Below are 2965 nucleotides of genomic sequence, written 5' to 3'. Positions count from 1 at the left end.
GAGAGAGAGAGAGAGAGAGAGAGAGAGAGAGATAGACCTACCCTACCCTACCCTACCCCACACTACCCTATCCTACCCTACCCTAACCTACCCTACCCCACACTACCCTATCCTACCCTACCCTAACCTACCCGACACCGCCCTACTATACTCATACCATACCAATCCATTCTATACCACTACATGTATTCCCTCCCCATCCCACCCAATCCTTTCTAATCCCATCCCATCCCATTGTAATATACCATAGTATACCATGCTTTCTGTCCCACCTCATTTTTTCTAATCCCATCCCATCCCACCCAATCCTTTCTAATCCCATCCCATCCCATTGTAATATACCATAGTATACCATGTTTTCTGTCCCACCTCATTTTCTCTAATCCCATCCCATCCCACCCCATCCTTTCTAATCCCATCCCATTGTACTCTACCATAGTATACCATGTTTTCTGTCCCAAATCATCCCATTGTACTATCCCATCCCATCCCACTCCATCCTTTCAAATCCCATCCCGTCCCATTGTACTATCCCATAGTAAACCATTTGTTCTGTTGTGACAGGCGAGCTCACCTCCGAGGTCCAAGGTCCTAACGGAAAGATACCAGTGGCCATTGACGCGAGGAACGACGGGAAACATTCGGTCATCTTCACTCCAAGAGAGGAAGGTGAGGCTAGAATATAGGAGATATATACATTCATATATACATACATATATACATACATATATCATCTTCACACCAAGAGAGGAAGGTGAGGCTAGAAAATAAGAGATATATACATTCATATATACATACATAAATCATCTTCACACCAAGAGAGGGGGGTGAGGCTAGAATAAAGGAAATATGTACGTACATAATATATACATACATATATCATCTTCAAACCAAGAGAGGAAGGGGAAGTTATAATATAGGAAGTATATACATACATACAATCGTCCCCAGGCAAACATTACATCCACGTGAACTGGGGCGGCTACCCGCTGTCCAACTCTCCGTACCTGGGATATGCTACACACGAGCCAGAGCTGGACCCCAACGAAACCAACGTGCGCCTTGTACCGATTCACCTGCACCCCTTCCAGGAAAGGTAAGTCTGTGAAAGATCTTGTCCCCATACACCTGCACCCCTTCCTTCTTATTATATGAAATGATAAAAGACATGTTTAACTTGAAGAAAAAAAGGCATCCCTTAAATATCTACAAAATTGATGTGTCCATTTTCGGCTGACGTCTCCATCCATGGGTTTAGAGAAATAACTCATTTTGTCAGCACTCCTCACATAACTCCTCCCATCCTCTCAGAGCCCCGACGAGTCCCAGAAGCTCCCTGGTTGACGGGCCTGTGGGCAGTGGGCGAGGAAACGAACCAGACATCATCTACAAACCAGTGGAAGCCCCCTACCGGCCACCGGAGGGTATCATGTACGGGCCAACAGAGGTCATCTATAAACCCCAGCAACACCCGCACAGGGTCCAGGTGGGTCTCAACAGATACCCTCGTAGCTTAGTTCGGTGTAGCCTAGTTCTGTGTAGCCTAGTTCTGTGTAGCTTAGATCTGTGTAGCCTAGTTCTGTGTAGCCTAGTTCTGTGTAGCTTAGTTCTGTGTAGCCTAGTTCTGTGTAGCTTAGATCTGTGTAGCTTAGTTCTGTGTAAGGTTCAGTTTGGGAACAGATACCTAGCTTAGTTCTGTGTAGCTTAGTGGTTTTGCCCTTTAATGAAACTTTGCAGTGCGCATTGGTAATCCATTAACACTTTCAGAGCAACAAATTTTGAAACGTTCTTTGCTGTCTTTTTTGTTGTTGTTGGATTGTTTAAAAATCAGGGCTGTCTGTCAAGGTGGTCCTTAACTTATGTTGAAGTCTGTATATGTAAAACATTTAAAATAAATAATTTTGTTATTCAGTACCGTTGGCCAGTGCCTTTCTGACCCCACTATGTGTACGTGTGTCCTCGACATTCCAGGTGCTGCCCGTGTATACAGACGCCAGGGATTCCCCGTCCCCCAACACTCTCTCTCCGCGGTCTTCCAAGTCTTCCCACGGACCTTCACCCGTGCCTGCCTCACCCCCGCACGGACCTCAGAAGGTGAGAGGTGATGGTGGTGGTTGGGGGTTGGAGGTGGGGGTGCTGTTGTTGTTGTTGGTGGTGGCGGTGTTGTTGTTGGTTGTGGTGGTGGTGGTTGGTGGTGATGTTGTGGTTGTTGTTGTTGTTGTTGGTGGTGGTGGTGGTAGTAGTTGTTGTTGGTGGTGTTGTTGGTGGTGATGTTGTTGTTGTTGGGGTGGTAGTTGGTGGTGTTGTTGTTGATGATGTTGTTGTTGTGGTGGTGGGAGTGTTAGTGGTGGTTGGTGGAGATGTTTTTGATAGTGGTTGTGGTGGTGGTGTTGTTGTTGGTGGTGGTGTTGTTAGTGGTAGTGGTTGTGGTGGTGGTAGTTGTTGGTGGTGGTGATGGTCATAATGGTGGTGTTAGCGAAGATGATGATGATGATGAATCAAATTAAGTTTATGATAGTTCTAAAGCAGAATAAGAAAGCAATACTAAAACATGTAACAGAATCCACAATCATGCAAGTTAATATGCTGTGACAGTTTTAGTTCAGGGGAAACAACATGTTAAAAAGCTGGCTCATGCTTTGGCTATTTATCGATTGTTTCCCTTACTGCATTCGCAATGCTTGATGTCACACGTCATTATTTTGCTTTTCAATTCAGTGAAGCGTTTCCGCTCAGTCGTCCTTAAGAAACTGAATTCTTATTGCCACTGCTTTACTCTTCGTTTCCTTGTTTGTTAGCCTTTCGTTTTACTTGGTTTGTAGTTGAAAACAGAAAATATTCATTGATTTCAAGACATGCATTATTATCATTACTGGCGCAAGTTCCGTAGAGATAGTCATAACTTCTCCTAACATAAATTGTCAGGAACTGTGTGTGTGTGTGTGTGTGTGTGTGTGTGTGTGTG

General features: G+C 44.8%; 1 protein-coding gene across 1 annotated transcript in view; it reads left to right on the top strand.

The window, feature by feature from the left end:
• LOC101859083 (filamin-C) overlaps window positions 1–2965 on the top strand; it is a gene marked incomplete at its 3' end in the record, with an annotated part of 63385 nt that overhangs the window by 53740 nt on the left and 6680 nt on the right. The window contains 4 exon segments of the mRNA XM_013079702.2: window positions 565–669; window positions 952–1096; window positions 1312–1486; window positions 1972–2094. Of these exon segments, the coding sequence (XP_012935156.2) occupies window positions 565–669; window positions 952–1096; window positions 1312–1486; window positions 1972–2094 (548 nt within the window).

This window comes from Aplysia californica, unplaced genomic scaffold, assembly GCF_000002075.1.
Source record: "Aplysia californica isolate F4 #8 unplaced genomic scaffold, AplCal3.0 scaffold00060, whole genome shotgun sequence".
NCBI lineage: Eukaryota > Metazoa > Mollusca > Gastropoda > Aplysiida > Aplysiidae > Aplysia > Aplysia californica.
Note: the sequence above shows the minus strand (reverse complement) of the source record. Positions and strands in the feature narration are given on the sequence as shown.